This window comes from Polypterus senegalus, chromosome 2, assembly GCF_016835505.1.
Source record: "Polypterus senegalus isolate Bchr_013 chromosome 2, ASM1683550v1, whole genome shotgun sequence".
NCBI classification, from domain to species: domain Eukaryota; kingdom Metazoa; phylum Chordata; class Cladistia; order Polypteriformes; family Polypteridae; genus Polypterus; species Polypterus senegalus.
In genome coordinates this window covers 113168321-113183897 of record NC_053155.1, presented here as the reverse complement: position 1 = coordinate 113183897, position 15577 = coordinate 113168321, and the positions used below count along the sequence as shown (strand labels likewise).

Below are 15577 nucleotides of genomic sequence, written 5' to 3'. Positions count from 1 at the left end.
TATCATTAACATGTTTTAGGATAACTAGGAAAATGTTGTCTGCTTATTGAGAAATAAAGCTGATATTTAGAAAGATTAAAGTCATTTGTGATTTAAATTCCACTATAAATTCCTCAGAAAACCCGACATTTGCTTCGTAAGGGTTGGACTCAAAGGGAATGGGGATGATAGGTGAGGTTTGTGGGGGTTGTGTAAAAACACATAGTGATTGCTGCAGCTGGAATCTCATAAAAGGTCTGCTGTACTGGATTTGCTTTGTTTCCAGCTGTCTAATGGGATGAGGCCTGCTGTTGCCCTTCGGCCTACAATTTATTTAGTAAGCTTTGACCTTTAATTAAGGAGATGAATCATACAAACAAGCCAACAGATGTAAAAAGTAAGACATTAAATGAAAGAAGAAAAAAAAGCATGTGAATCACTACTTTCAGAAAGCACAGAATTTTAGTTTCATACTAAAAGCTAGATGGGGAAGAAGATTTGAAGTCAGTTTCCAATGAATCCTGGTTTTTCAGGCATGTGCTGCTGGTGCTCAGTGGCCTGCAAATTTTTAGCAACTGAGTGCCAATCTGTCTGTTGATGTTATAGCTTCCTCTATACTCCATCGTCTGCCGTTGACTATCGGCTGCATGTCATCTCAACAAGACTGTCAAATATCCTAATGTTCACTTCCACAAGGTTTAACTGTACCATGCAGGTTGTGGTGTTCAGTGGGGTCCATAGCTGTGTATCCTGCTTTAAGTTTATTTTAATCTGCTACTTAGTTTCAAGTCCAAGTCTAACCAGTTTCTAAAAGTCAATTTCTACATTTGTTAAGGAAATTTTCATTGTAAATGCAGGATGCCCCTTAGTTCTGTACTGGCTTTTATTTGTATTCTACCATCTTTATTTGTTAAATCTATTTATTATGCTTGTTTGTGGCCAAGCTTACACTGCCACATTTTCACTGTGGTCTTTGTGTGCGGCCACAGCTTTCCTGTTTCGACGTTTGACTCCTCATAACACCACACAACAAATAACGCCTGTGCAGCTTGACTTTCATAAAAGTATAATTTGTAGCCTGCCAAAATATGTTAATTTGCTTCAGGTAACTAAATAGCAGAAAGACTGCTTGTTCAACAAAAAACAGTAAATTCAATCGTATGTGTTATTTACGGATTAAAATGTACAGTTAGGAATATTTGAGTACAAAGTGTACTTCTCTTCATTATTCTTGGTCAAAGTTATAGTGGCAACATATTGAACTGGACTGACCAGCCCACCCAATTCACAGTATTTTCAACAACTTTTACTGAGTACTCCTAGGAAATATCCAGTCACTCATGTGCCATTTGAGGGATATAATCCATCCAGGGTATCCTGGGTTTGTTTCTGGTCTACTCTCAGTAGGCTCTTTTCAAGGGACATCCAAATACAATACCCAGACCACTTCACTTGGACCTCTTGAGATGGAGAAACAGCAGTTGTGCTGTGATGTCCTCCCGTATCACTGAGCTTCTCACCTTTTCATTTAGAATGAGCCTGACAACTTTATGAAGGAACCTCAATTCAACTTCTTGCATTTGGAACCTCATTCTTTTGATCACTAACCTACAGTAACTAAGCTAAGGAGAGGATGAACATGTGGGCAAACATGGGAAAGGTCCAGACATACTAAACAGTAATAGCAAATTTTAAATCGCTTCACATCTAGTTGTTGTCTTGTTTAAATAGTTTACATACACAAGATGGAGCTGATCAACAACTGCTACAGAAGTATTGTCATAAAAATGTCCACACGGCACCACAATTATCTGGACAGTAATTTTACCAGCACTTGTCAAAACTCAACATCAAGAATAATTCTTTAAAAAGAAATAAGTACGATCATTGTGAATTTAGACTCATCAGATCATTGTTGCATACATACATTCATCATATCAAAAAGTTTTTACATTGTCACTCTTTCTTGAGTGATATAGAAGTAAGAGCAAAGTGGCTTTTAAATATCAGAAATTAAGCTTTCAACCTCAAGAAAACACAAAGTTTGGACTTTTATGTACAAGTTGCTTGAGTTTTTAAAAAGTCCATGAAAGGATCTGTCACCTTACACTTTGCCTAGATTTAATATACTTGAGCAGCACTCAGGTTAGATGTTATACAAGCCAGTTAGAGAATCTAAGATGGCTGCAAGGATAAATGTCAGTACCAGGCTAGGAGGGCATTGTTCATGCTCAGCATTTAATGTAGCATTATTTCTTTAGTTGAAAATTAAACTGTCCGGAGAAGGACTGAAACACAGCAGAAGTAATTCAAAACAAACTAGCTTTAATGAAAAGAAGGACTCATTTATCCTACGTACTTTAATAAGGGTACAGTATATGTTTGCATTAGGGAGACATGTTTACATTAAGGTTGCTATATGCTGTGCCTCTCATTCAGTTCTGCTTTTTTATTTTAAATAGAAATCAAGTTTTTCATTTTCATTGCAGCCAAGATCAGGTTTGTCCTAATTGAAGTCAAAGTCTGGTTCTTGCCCTCATTTATGCTCAGACTGTGTAATGCGGTAGTGAGACCACATTTGGAGTTGTGGTCACCACACTGTAGAACATAAGAATGCAAGACATTTGACAAACGAGAGATAGCCATTCAGCCTATCAAGCTTATTTACTTAGCTAATAGCCAAACTTTTCCAACATGTCATTCAGTTTTTAAAGTGGTCAAGGCTTGTGCTTCAAGTACATGATTAGGTAGTTTGTTCCCGATTCTACAATTCTTTAAGTAATGAAATTCTTTCTGGCTTCATTCTTGAACAAACTTCCCATTTATTTCTACTGGTGTCTTTGAGTAAGCAGTTCTCTTTTTAGATGCATCTATTTTATCAATGCCTTTGATAATTTTGAAGTCTTCCTCCTTTGCTTGAGAATAAAGTGGTTTAACTCCCCAAGCCTGACTGAGGAGAACTTGCCCTTTAGTCTTGCTGTCCTCTGCATAGCCTTAAGTGCAGCTACACCAGTGGAATATACTGTAAGGTGAAGTGCATTGTAAACCAGAGCCCAGAAACTATATATTTACACAGAGTCAAGGAGATCTGGGAGAAGCTACTAAGTCATATGTGGCTGAAGCAGAAACTTTGGCAAATACAACAACAACAACAACAGCATTTATTTATATAGCACATTTTCATACAAAAAGTAGCTCAAAGTGCTTTACATAATGAAGAAACGAAAAATAAAAGACAAAATAAGAAATTAAAATAAGACAACATTAGTTAACATAGAAAAGGAGTAAGGTCCGATGGCCAGGGTGGACAGAAAAAAAAAACTCCAGGACGGCGGGAGAAAAAAAAAAAATCTTCAGGGGTTCCAGGCCACGGGACCACCCAGTCCCCTCTGGGCATTCTACCTAACATAAATGAAATAGTCCTCTTTGTAGTTAGGGGTCTCATGGAGTCACTTGATGTTAATGGTCATACAGACTTCTGGGTTTTGATCCATCCATCATTGTTGGAACATCACGGTGCTTTGAGTAGATGGTGGTGGCGCTAAAAGGACACCGGAAAATACCTGGATGATATTTTTGGGCATCTTTCTATAGCTGTTGGCTAACCAGATGAAGCTGATGGAATGAAAGGTGTCCACTCATTTGTCAAACCCCATATGTTGTGGAACTGCATCTTACATTATTTAGCCAGATCAGCTATCCACTATGGCCATTTCTGTTATCTGTGATAGCGATACAATCACTGCACTCTACAAGGCCCAGATATTTATCACAGTCACAACATAACTGGTTAACAAATGTGGCTTTATACAAAGTGATCCTTCTTGTAAGTTTTGATAAGTAAATATAACACATTGGGTGTGATGGAATGGGGCAAGAGTTAAAACGCAAGTTTGGCGATTATCTTTTTATATAGCTTCAGAGAAATGTAATATGAAATTAGTTTACTAGTAGTACTGTGCACATTTTATTCCATTTGAGTTTTCCTGAAGGTAAACTGACAAGGAGGCCAATGTGGCCCATTCTTCACTAAAACTAAATAACAGAAGTGTAACATTTTCAAGCCTACTTAATTCAGTCACATGGGTGTACAAATGCATATTTATTTATAAAATGTTTAACATATACAGTATTGATTTACAATTTTTTGGCGTAGAAGAAAAAACACTTGTAATTTCCAAATTTCCTTTTTTTGTCTTCTGACAAATAGTTACCAAGTTAAACAATTGCTTTTGACTAGTTCCTGATGCTGCGGTGGGCTAGCGTCCTGCCCGGTATTTGTTCCTGCCTTGCACCTTGTGTTGGCTGGGTTTGGCTCCAGCAGACCCCCGTGACCCTTTGTTAGGTAATAGTGGATTGGATGATGGATGGATAGTTCCTGATGCATTTACTATTACAATAAAATAAGTAGTAAGAGTAGTGGAATGTATAGGCTAAATAATTATTTGTTAATAACAGCAACAGTGACATTTTGTGTGGCATGATAAAGTTACAACAGTAGGGTTCAGTGTGGTCATGGTTATTTATAATTTGGTATGAGGTGTGATCAAAAAATACGGTGAATGTTTTAAAAAAGAAACGTTTATTGCAGTAAAAAATTTACAACTACTAGTCACCCTGAAAATATTCTCCTCCACTTCAAATGCACTTATCACAATGCTCCTGCCACTTTTGCGAGGCAGTTCTGGAAGTTTTCTTTCAAGAGTGTCTTTAGTTGGGCTGTCGTGACTGCCTGGATGTCCTCAATAGATTGAAATCATTTGCCTTTCATGGTCATTTTCAATTTAGGGAACAGCCAGAAGTCGCACTGTGCCAGATCCAGTGAATACGGTGGATGCGGATGCAGTGTAATGTTTTTTGTTGTACTAGAAGGGATGTGTGACAAGGAACGTTGTCGTGATGAAGAATCAAACTGTTTCAACATTTTTCTCGGTTATTAATGTTGAAGGACGTCCTGATCTTTTCTCATCTTCAACCGAGTCAGATCCATTACGAATTTGATCAAACCACCTGTAAACAGTCTTAACTGTCGGTGCAGTGTCACCATAAACCGATTTTAACATCTGATGGGTTTTCCTGCATTTTTTTTTTTGCAAATTTTTGCAGTTTGAAACAAAGTTTCATGTTAATGCGTTGCTCGATATCCATTATTAATGACACACTTGAAAAACACACTTGAACTCAACAGTGACTAACAAATGACTGACAGTATCAAGCAAGTTGACACTTGTCACAAACTAGGCTCTAAGATGGACATGTCACAACCTGCATTGAATTATTTTGTGTTGCTCTTAGATGGTGCTCTGCATCAACATTCACTGTACCTTTTGATCACACCTTGTATAATAAATCATCAGGAATCTTTTTTGTGAACTTTGTTTAATTTATAATGTTAAATTGACCCTGCAAATTCTTTATGACTACATGGCCATCATTCTATCTTTTGATCCATCTACTGCAGGTTCAGATTGATGGGATTTTATCTGGTAACAATGAATGCAGAGAAGGAATTAACCTTTAGTAGGGTGCCAGCCTGTTAGAGGGAACACTTACTTATACCGGGCCAATATAGTGTCACACATTCAACTAACACATACTTCTTTTGGGATGTGGGTAAAAAATGGAGTAAACTATGAAAAGCCTGTGTAGACTACACAGACAGTGCCTTGGCTAGGATTCAAACCAAATCTCTTGGAGCTGTGAGGCATCTAATCACTGGACCACCATGCTATCCCTTTGTACTTCTGTATTGTTGTCAATAAACATGAACGCAAGCTAATCAGAAAATAAGACTAACAATTGTGCAAATTTAAATTGCTTACAGACAGATTATACTGTATCATCATTATGTAAGCGAGGTATTGTAATAAAAGTTCGGCGCCCTGCCTGGGGTTTGTTTCCTGCCTTGCACCCTGTGTTGGCTGGGATTGGCTCCAGCAGACCCCCGTGACCCTGTAGTTAGGATATAGCAGGTTGGATAATGGATGGATGGGTGGTAATAAAACTCAAAACTTCTATTGTCCACAATATGCAAATTCCACCATGTAGAAAGTATCTGTGTGAGATATTAGGACAGCTTAGCTCTTAGCTAATAAAACAAGTTTGATCTTCTCTTGATGGTGAAATGTCTTAGGCTGCATCGGTTAATAATACCTACCTTTGTAAAGATTTGATTCTGTTATAGAGCCCTTAAAACATAAAGTAGGCTAGATTAGAATACTGACATTGAATTTTAATCTTTAGATAACTTAAAATGTTTCGATACTTGGAAAAATAAACCTTTAAAAGTCCAGGAATGAATTGTGTTAAAATAGTTTTCAGGGGAAGCAGGGGCCAGAACACAAATGCTATATTGTTATCGTGCATGACACATAAAGATTGCAGATTTTCCAGTTTCACCTGGTGATGATCTGAGTTGGCTCCTCACAATCCCACCATCTCTGTCATCCTTACTTTCAGCTTAACCTCCATCATTCTTTCTGTCTTTTTCACTGTCTCTCGACCGTTTTCTGTTCCTTTCCTGCTAAGGTTCTCTGACACTTTTCGGAATGGCGTTAATTACAGACTCCAGAGCGCTAATGAGGCAATCAAGTGAACCATGTGCATAAGCATGTAAAATTCACTCTCGGCCAATCTGCCCAATTCACACTCCGGAGTCGTCGTGCTATGCTGTCACAAACACACCTGCAACCCACACTGTCATTTAATTTTTTAAAATGCCACAGACTCTTCTCAAGACACACCTGTTAGATGAATCATATTTTTAGTTGGATTTTACAGATGTGTATAGTAATATTTATCTGAGCATTTACAACACTAGATCTTTTCTGTCATTCTGGACAATTTGCCTGTGGTTGACTTAGTGTGATTTATAATGGTTGTGCACTAGTTAGTGCTGCTGCCTCACAGCTTCTGAGTTCAGATGGAAACGTGATATTTATTTAGCAAAAAAGTGCTATTAAAAATTTACAGGAGGTGATAAGTATTCCTCAGTTTTCTCTACCATATCTTTTTGTGATATAGTGTTAGATGTAGTCACTTTGAAATGTGCACATGCATTTTCAGATTGTGCCCAATTGTCTCCCCTTTTTGAAGGATGAGTTGTTAAACAAACATACCAACTCACTGCTTCTTAAATACTTTCGACATGAGTGACATAACTAACATGAGGAAAAAAATGTTAAAAATGAATCTCTCTTTAATAAATGCTATTTACATTTTTCAAAAAAGAAAAATCAAAAGACATTGCCAGGACATCCAACCTCATTGCTGGGTTGTAGAATATAAAACCTCTTAGGCATCATTAGTGCATGGATCCATACAAGTCATTTAATGTATCAGTGTCAGCTCATGTAAACAGGCCAACGTGAGAATCCACTTGATAGATGAATGATAAGTCAGGCAGTTGTAATCACTAAATGAAAGCCTGGCTCCTAATTATCAATTAAATCTGAAGAGCAGGAATTAGACGTGAAGCTATTTAAAACTGTGTAAACTAGCTAAGCGTCAAAAAGAAGTTTGGGTCAGTGAGAAATAAATGCAGCATTCTGCAAATGTCTTGTATCCATACTTGGCATATTTTAGCTGTTTTATAAAAGATTTCCACAAGCTCAGCTGTATGGAACACTGAAAGGAATAGCACAGATATACTGAATGTACTGCGAATGGAATTCAGCTATACAGTATTATAGCTGAAGTATACCAATCACATAAGTATTCAGTTCCTTAATTCAGTACTTTGTAGAAGCCCCTTTGAGTCTTGTTGGTAAGCTTTTACAAACCTTGTGCACCTGGATTTGGGGTGTTTGTCCAATTTTTCCCAGCAGATCCTCTCAAGCTCCATTAGTTTCTGTAGACTGTCAGGTCTTCAGGTCTTTCCACAAGTGTTCAATTGGGTTAAAATCTGGGCTTGTGCTAGGCCACTTAAGGACAGTCAGAGACCTGTCCCAAAGTCACCCCTGTATTGTCTTGACTATACGGTTCAGGTCATTGTCATGCTCAAAGGTGAACCATCGACCCAGTTTGAGGTTGTGTGTACCCTGGAGCAGGATTTCTCCAAGAACCTTTCTGTTTTTGGCCTCATTTATCCTTTCCCAATTCTTACCCTGTCCCTGCTACTGAGAAGCACTCCCATAGTAAAATGTTGCCATTGCCAGGATTGTGTTAGGCAGGTTATGAGCAGTGGTTGGTCTTCACCAGACATAATGCTTAGAGTTCTGACCAAAGAGTTCAAATCTTGTCTCATCAGATCAGAGATTTCTTTCCCTTATACACTAAGAGATTTTAAATGCCATTTCGCAAACTCCAAGCAAGAGTTAGCCAATCCACCATAAATGCCTGATTGCTGGAGTGCTGTTAAGATGGCTGTCCTTCCAACAGGTTTGTTCCATCTCAGCTGAGGACTTCTGAAACACTCTTATAGTGACTATTGGTTTCTTGGTCAAGTCTCTGACCAAGGCCCTTCTTGCTGGGTTAATCAGTTTGGCTGCATGGCCGACTCTAGGAAGAGTTCTGGTGGTTCCACATTTCTTTAGTTTCACAGTTATTAAGATCCCTATGTTCCAGAGAACATTCAAAGCTTTACAAATGGTTTTATACCCTTGTTTTAACATATACTTCACTACAATTCGATTGTGGAGGTCTACATAGAGTTCCTTGTACTTCATGGCTTGGATTTTGTCCTGACCTGCAGTGTTAATTGTGGGCCGTCAAGGTGTGTGTGCTTTCCTAAATGATGTCCAGTCAATTCAGTTTACTACAGGACTCCAATCATGTTCTGGACACATCTCAAGAATACCTAAAGCTAACAGAAGGTGTCTGACCACAATTTGAAGTGCCATAGCAAAGGGTCTGAATACTTATGGAAGAATCGGTTTTTGATTCTTAATAATTTCAGAAATCTTTCTGAAAACAAATTTTCACTTTGGGTTATTAAGTGTAAATTGATGTGCAGAAATGACAAATTTATCAATTTAAAATGAAATCTGCAACAAAATAAAGTGTTCAGAACGTGAAGGTGTCGGAATACTTTTTGAATCCACTGTATATACTGGTTTATTACGTACTATTTACATTCAGCATTCACCATCTACGGTATCCTTCAGTACGTATACAATGAACAACATCTCTCTGGATTGGTTGGTTTACATTTCAAGTAGGCCCCGGTGTAGAGGTTTGTGTTTCTTTTTCAACTTCAATTTGCTCCTTACTTGTAATTAAGCACTTTTCTCTTTTTTTGATTTTGATTTAGATTTCAAGTTCTGACTTTTGCCTTTGACCCATTGCTTAGTTTGACCACACTTCTGTTTCACGTTAATCATCTGCTCCTTTATGTTTCCTTACTGTAGTCCTTAGGCACATTCTGTGTTCCAAAAATTTGGAATAGTGAATGTATTTTTAAAGAAATCCTCTATAAACTGTTTTAAATGAAGCTCCCTGCACTACATTCCCCACTGTGTAAAGAATTGTGTGCTTTTTCCGATTATATAATGACGGTATTACTTTTCTGATTGAACGCACTTTAAGCCAAGGATTTCCCAGAAGCATACTGCATAGTTCTTTCTTCCTGTTGAGAAAGGTTCCCTATGAACCTACATTTAAAATTAAAGACACAGCTGTTCAACATTACCAAGCACACTGCATTAGCAAAAGGTTATCCTTCTATCTCATAGCTGATTTTTATAGGCTCTCTTTATTTGTATAGTTAAACTAAACTTTTTTTCTCTTTAACAATCCTTTCAGTCTGTAATTCAACTGTAATTCACCTGTCTGCAGGCTTTTCTCCTAATCAGTCTGTGCATCGATTACTTAAAATGACAAGCATGTTATTACAAAATGGATGTTAAAATATGTCACACTTAATTAAAATAATAAAGCAAATGTTGAAAAGGGTAAACATCTTTAAATTTGTCTAACCACCATGCTTTTAGCATGAAAATTCTGGCAGGGGCACATAGCCCCGGGGGAGACGTACTGTCAGAAGAGGTTGATAGTTCTGACAAGGTGTGCAGATTGTGTTTATGCATCTCTGAATGTGAGTTAGTGAGCGAGTGTAAGAGTGAGAGAGCGATCAAGCACTTAAAGAGCAGAACTTAGGAGAGACGCTCCTCTACTCAAATACATTGGCCTGCTGTAAACTCTGACCCCAAGTGAGTGGTGTAAGGTGGAGTCAGTCATGTGGATTGCAGATATGGCATGCTGCCGAAAAGACATCTTTGAAACTGCATGGAAGATTGGAGTGGTGGCCACAGCATTGGAGGACTGTTGAAAATGGAGATGGCCTTCTGTAAACCTTACATGAGGGAGCAAATAGGAGACTCCACATTTCTCAAAGTGTTAGGCTACCAGCACTAGTGATGATAAAATGTCATTGAAATAGTGACATTACAAAATCATACAAAATGAAGATCTATCAACATATTGTCATACCATCAAAGCATTGCGTTAAAAGATACCTCTAAATCAACATCAAACACTCAACAGAAAAAGCAAAAACACAAATGAATATTCATAAACTTCCAATATGTGTTCAATGGGCAATGTGCTAATTCATATTGTACATAAGTAATCGACACGATTCATGACAACGATGACAGCTTCTCCAAAATAGCAAGATGTATGAGTTCACTTCACATTCAACTGGATCACAAAAAATCAACCAATGGTTCACTTAAAAATGACTTTAGCCTTCAAACCCCTCTGTGGAACTGAAAATTTCAGGCTGCACAAGCGCACACCTGAGAAAAGGTATGGTGAGAACACCGCAGGATTCAAGGACCTGCTCAAGCAAGATCCAAATTTCACATATTCCTAAAAAATATCTTCTTGATAAGAAGTTACATTGAATATATCATGTATGAAGGACAGCCGGGTCCCATGCTTATGTTCCGGGGGAGCCGCCGTGGGCAGTCCAATACCTCCCCCGGGATGCTTGGTGGCAGCCTCCTAGGCTGACGGTGATTCCCCAACCACCCGCAGGGCTCCATGGGAGATGGAGTCCTCCACAGCTTGGTTGGGGCCCGGGGTGGCCGCTAGGGGGGGCTGTCTGCTTCCCACAGCCTGACTGGACGAGTCTTCAGCCCTAGCCGGAAGTGTAATTAGGACCAGGTGGTTAATCACCTGGAACGCTTCTGGGTGGGCTATAAAAGGGCCCAGCCACCACCACTCGAAGAGCCAGAGTAGGGTGGAAGGAGACGAAGCTTGAGGAGTGGTGGTAGAGTAAGAAGAGAACTGTTTTGTGCTGGTGTTTTGGGGACTGTGTGGCACGGGGAAGACATGTCCCACAGTCGAAGAAAAATAAAGTATTTGTGTTTTTTATACGTGCCTCTGTGTCTATCTGTGTCGGGTCAGGCGCCTATATAGCTCCTTTGTTACAGATGAAAAACTGGAAAAACGTGATTCTAATGATAAAGATGAGTTTGCTCTAAGCCTTTTAATAGCATGAGGTTGCTACTTATTTAATTTTTTGCATAACAGTGTCATGTATTGGGCAGTGCAACACAGAGATGCCACTTACCACAGTTATTTGACAAACAACAATTTAGCATTATGACATTTGGACAAAGTGTTGGACTGTAATATTTATAATACTGAACATTAATTTTGGTTTGTACATCCTACTATACAACCTGTCCAGAAAAATCAGCACTAGGTATAATCCATGAATATTAATAGAAACATGAACTAGAGCTCATTTATTTGGGTTTGAACAATTACAGTACTGCAGTCACATGTGGTTGTTTTGAGCATTTGACAATATGACTAATAAACTGTAAGTTAGCCTATGTAATTAAATGTGCCCCACTCAAGGCTGGTTGTTGTTTTGTTCCCAGTACAGTTGGGATAAACTCAAGCCGTTGAGTGCTGAAAAGTAGAGAAAAACAGAGTGTGCTTTTCTGTACTTAACAGCATAAAGTGGCATCAGCTTAACTGTGTTCTACTCCCATTGTCTGATTCCAGCCATGTGGTGCTTTATTTTAACTAGAATCGGAAAATTAAGCTGCATATAATTAGTTTTCACTGCAAGAAGGTGCTAAAAATATTATTTAATTTGGAATATCTGAATCTAGAGGGAGATCAAAGGCTATCCTGTATCTTTACCTCAACTAATGGAGAGATTTTTCCCTCCATCAGCCTTGCATATCCCTTACCTTGGAGGCTGAGGAGTGTGATCCCTCAGCTCAGGGGTTGAAGCACACCCTCTGGTCCCCTTATTTAAATGTGTCTTCCATGCAACATTGTACAGATGCATTAACTACATTATCCCAACAATGTCCAACACTTTCAACTACTCCGGTTGGATTTCATCTACCCCAGCAGCCTTACCACTACTGTGTCCATGGCCCACCATAGTGACTTCAGCAATAGTTATAGGATCCCCCCTCCCACTGGTTGTGTCTAATGCTGCCTCCTAGTATGTGCCTTCCCATTCTGGGCATTCACCCTTGACTGCCACCTTGACATGGTGATGGGGCTTGTGCAATTTAGTGATGCTCAAAGCTAGGTCAACTGAAGCTTTGTGCTCCTGGTAAGATCTCCCTTGGTGAACAGGTTTCATCTGAAACATCAGACAAAGAATGTTTCACAATGACTCTCATGAAGATTGTAAGAGCCATTTGCTTGTTATCTAAGTTATGTTAAATGTTTGCCTATCAAAGAGCATAGTCTATGATAGGTTCTTATAATCCCTACAATCTGAATTGAGTTGTTATATTCTAACAATTTTTGTCACTTTGACTACAGATTAGGCTCAGTAAGTGATCTGCCTTGCCGAAAGTAAGGCGTGGAGGGCACAAAGTTTCAAACCATGCCTTAACGTGCTCAGTTGTATGTGCAGAGTTGTATATTAAGAACTTTCTGAATGAGAAGCATAGCGAAATAATTATAGTATAGAAAGTAGAAATAAGAAATATTGAAAAAAGTATAGAAACAATTGACAATTAACAAGACGTGTGTAACAACCTTTTTCCTAATTCCTGTGTGGACTGTTTGCTTTGAATTTTCACTAAACTTTTTAAAATGAACTTTTGGACTGAAGTTTCTTTCGGCATGCGTTTCACCCATGCTTGATCCTGCCTTATCTTCCAGCAGCTACAAAGATATTGTTACCAGGACTAACTTCTGGAGCCAGGCCTGGAGGTGGTATTTGCTGCTGAGCACCTGAAGATCGGGCAACCCTCACAACCCGGCTTGGATGAGCCCAAAATGGTGATGTGGAGCCTTCTTGTTGGCATACTGCCTGCAAGATGAAAAGTAAGAATCAGTTGCAATGCCGGTTTAGTGGCAGGCACAGTCAAAAAACATCTATAAACTTATGTCTCATAAAAATCCATTTTAGTCCTTAAATCCAAGTTTATGGAATAACATCATTCAGTATCAAAAGAAAAAAGTTACTGAACATTTTAAATGATATTAATAAACTGCTCAAAAAATTAAAGGAACACTTTGAAAACACATCAGATCTCAATGGGAAAAAGAAATCCTCCTGGATATCTATACTGATATAGACTGGGTAATGTGTTAGGAACGAAAGGATGCCACATCGTTTGATGGAAATGAAAATGATCAACCTACAGAGCCCTGAATTCAAAGACGCCCCAAAAATCAGAGTGAAAAAATTATGTGGCAGGCTAGTCCATTTTGCCAAAATTTAATTGCAGCAACTCAAAATTGTACGCAGCACTTTGTATGGCCCCTGTGTTCTTGTATACATGCCTGACAACATCGGTGCATGCTTCTAATGAGATGACAGATGGTGTTGTGGGGATCTCCTCCCAGATCTGGACCAGGGCATCACTGAGCTCCTGGACAGTCTGAGGTGCAACCTGGTGGCATTGGATGGACCAAAACATAATGTCCCAGAGGTGTTCTATTGAATTTAGGTCAGGAAAGTGTGGTGGCCAGTCAATGGTATCAATTCCTTCATCCTCCAGGAACTGCCTGCATACTCTAACCACATGAGGCCAGGAATTGTCGTGCACCAGGAGCCACTGTACCAGCATAGGGTCTGACAATGGGTCCAAGGATTTCATCCTGATACCTAATGGCAGCCAAGGTGTCTTTGTCAAGCCTGTAGCGGTCTGTGTGACCCTCCATGGATATGCCTCCCCAGACAATCATTAACCCACCACCAAACTGCTCATGCTGAATGATGTTACAGGCAGCATAATGTTCTCCATGGCTTCTCATGACCCTTTCACTTCTGTCACGTGCTCAGGGTGAACCTGCTCTCATCTGTAAAAGCACAGGGCACCAGTGGTGCATCTGCCAATTCTGGTATTCTATGGCGAATGCCAATCGAGCTGCATGCTGCTGGGCAGTGAGCTCAGGGCCCATTAGAGGACATGGGGCCCTTGGGTCACCCTCATGAAGTCTTTCTGGTTGTTTGGTCAGAGACATTCACACCAGTGGCCTGCTGGAGGTCATTTTGTAGGGCTCTGGCAGTGCTCATCCTGTTCCTCCTTGCCCAAAGGAGCAGATACTGGTCCTGCTGATGGGTTATGGACCTTCTATGGCCCTCTCCAGCTCTCCTAGAGTAACTGCTTGTCTCCTAGAATCTCCTCCATGCCCTTGAGACTGTGCAGGGAGACACAGCAAACCTTCTGGCAATGACACGTATTGATGTGCCATCCTGGAGAAGTTGGACTACCTGTGCAACCTCTGTAGGGTCCAGGTATCGCCTCATGCTACCAGTAGTGACACTGACTGAAGCCAAATGCAAAACTAGTGAAGAAACAGTCAGAAAAGATGAGGAGGGAAAAATGTCAGTGGCCTCCACCTGTTAAACCATTCCTGTTTTGGGGGTCATCTCATTGTTGCCCCTCTAGTGCATCTGTTGTTAATTTCATTAACACCACAGCAGCTGAAACTGATTAACAACCCCCTCTGCTACTTAACTGACCAGATTAATATCCCATAAGTTTCATTGACGTTATGCTATACTCTGATTATAAAGTGTTCCTTTAATTCTTTTGAGCAGTATATATTGTCATAAGATAATAAGCACTGATGAGATATGCAGAAGTAAGGTGTAGCCCCTTTGATTGAGAAGAGTTGAATTTAGACCTCACAAGTTGAGAAGCTTGTCACTTGTAAGAGCAGTTTTTCAAAAGCTGGAGACTATGTTTTACAGTGTTAATTGCACGTCATGTATGCACCACAAGCATTCTGTTGACAGCTGTGAAACTTGCTATAACTGAAGAACTGTAATGAGGAATGCAAAAATAATGATAAGTCTAGGATGGCATCATGGATCTAATGTCCTAGATTAATGTCTGTGTAATGTCTTTGTTCTCTCGCATATTAATTCTCTAGTCAAAGTAACAATTTATCATCATCGTGAGTACTTTAATTGCATCTTTTATTACATTTTCATTTAATACTTTGTTCACTATATTAAAGGCAAATCATGTTTTGTTAGTTTGCAAGTAGATGCTCTCAGAAAATTCAGTATGGTTTAATTTGCTGAAATGTTCAAAATGTATATTCATTTATGAATGCATGGTAATTTAGAGCATTTTAACCCAATTTAACAGTATAGCCCTTTATGTGATTCATAGAATAATGAACACCTTTTTGTTCATTTCTGAGCAGGAGGTCA

At 39.2% G+C, this 15577-nt stretch overlaps 1 protein-coding gene across 12 annotated transcripts in view; it reads left to right on the top strand.

Moving 5' to 3' along the window:
- dlg2 (discs, large homolog 2 (Drosophila)) overlaps positions 1 to 15577 on the top strand; it is a 1682723-nt gene that overhangs the window by 120573 nt on the left and 1546573 nt on the right. Inside the window, exon 1 of one of the 12 annotated variants that reach the window (XM_039744363.1) lies at positions 13199 to 13230. The exons of the other annotated variants lie outside the window; for them this stretch is intronic. Within the exon in view, the coding sequence (XP_039600297.1) occupies positions 13224 to 13230 (7 nt within the window). The 5' untranslated portion in view covers positions 13199 to 13223. Of the gene's footprint in view, positions 1 to 13198; positions 13231 to 15577 lie in introns of those variants that run through there. 12 annotated transcript variants of the gene reach the window in all.